This window comes from Naumovozyma dairenensis, chromosome 6 (genome assembly GCF_000227115.2).
Source record: "Naumovozyma dairenensis CBS 421 chromosome 6, complete genome".
Classification (NCBI taxonomy): domain Eukaryota; kingdom Fungi; phylum Ascomycota; class Saccharomycetes; order Saccharomycetales; family Saccharomycetaceae; genus Naumovozyma; species Naumovozyma dairenensis.
Window position 1 is genome coordinate 606,691 of NC_016484.1, and position 1,022 is coordinate 607,712.

General features: G+C 30.3%; 1 protein-coding gene across 1 annotated transcript; it reads left to right on the forward strand.

Moving 5' to 3' along the window:
• Positions 1-63: 63 nt before the first annotated feature.
• Positions 64-426, forward strand: SWS2 (mitochondrial 37S ribosomal protein uS13m; the record flags this gene model as incomplete). The annotated part of the gene is made up of 1 exon (XM_003670762.1): positions 64-426. The coding sequence occupies one exon, from the start codon at positions 64-66 to the stop codon at positions 424-426; it is 363 nt and encodes a 120-aa protein (XP_003670810.1).
• Between the last annotated feature and the right edge of the window lie 596 nt (positions 427-1,022).

The following is a 1,022-nucleotide window of genomic DNA, read 5'->3' on the forward strand; positions in this document are numbered from 1 at the left end:
TATACATATTTTCTTCTATTATATTGCAAATTTTTTTTGGTGCTTTGATTCAGTGAACAAACAATGGTAGTACATATTTTGGGTAAAGCTTTTAAGGGGAAAGAATTGATATCGATCGGTTTGGCATCAAAATTCTACGGGATCGGCAATTCGACAGCACAACAACTTTGTTCAAAACTTGGATTTTATCCTGCAATGAGGATGCATCAATTATCAGAAACTCAAATTTTAACACTTGTTAGTGTGTTATCAAATATGACGATTGAGGGAGAAGCTAGAGCAATTGTAAGAGACAACATAGCAATGAAGAAAAAAATCGGCATCTATGAAGGTATGAGACATGCTTTACATTTACCGGTGCGAGGCCAAAATACTAGAAATAATGCAAAAACGGCAAGGAAATCAAATCATAATGATAGAAGGTGACTCTGCACCTTGTACAGACTACGCAAATATTAACAGACGAGAGACATCCGTGAAAATATAAACACCTCTAGTGAAAACTAAATCTTCATATCTTGTAATTAGCCATGATAAATATCGTGAAGGCCTTTTTTTAACTCGGCGTTTTATTAACAGTTATCGACTCCAATGGAACTCAAAACTGGGAATAATTGGCCAAAAATGTACCAACTATAAACCTAGTTATTTTTGTTCATCACAAAAAATTCCTTTTTAGTTTTTTATTTAACAGAACCTTAATTAAAATTTAATCCTAATATTTTTACGATATTAGTTAATAGTCTGGCAGATTTTTTCCCCTACGCTACTTGAACTTCTACTAAAAAAACAACGCTACTTATTCTACGATATAGATCTATAAATAAGGAATAAAACATCTATAAACTCCAATCCGAAAATATGTTTTGTATATAACTGAATTTAATTCTATCAATAATTGATACATGGAATATTCACCTTAAGAATAATATACAAAAAATTAACGTACTAGGAACGTAAAAAGAACAGATTTAACTTTATAATAACTATAACAATTAAGTAGATATTATAAGAAAAAATGT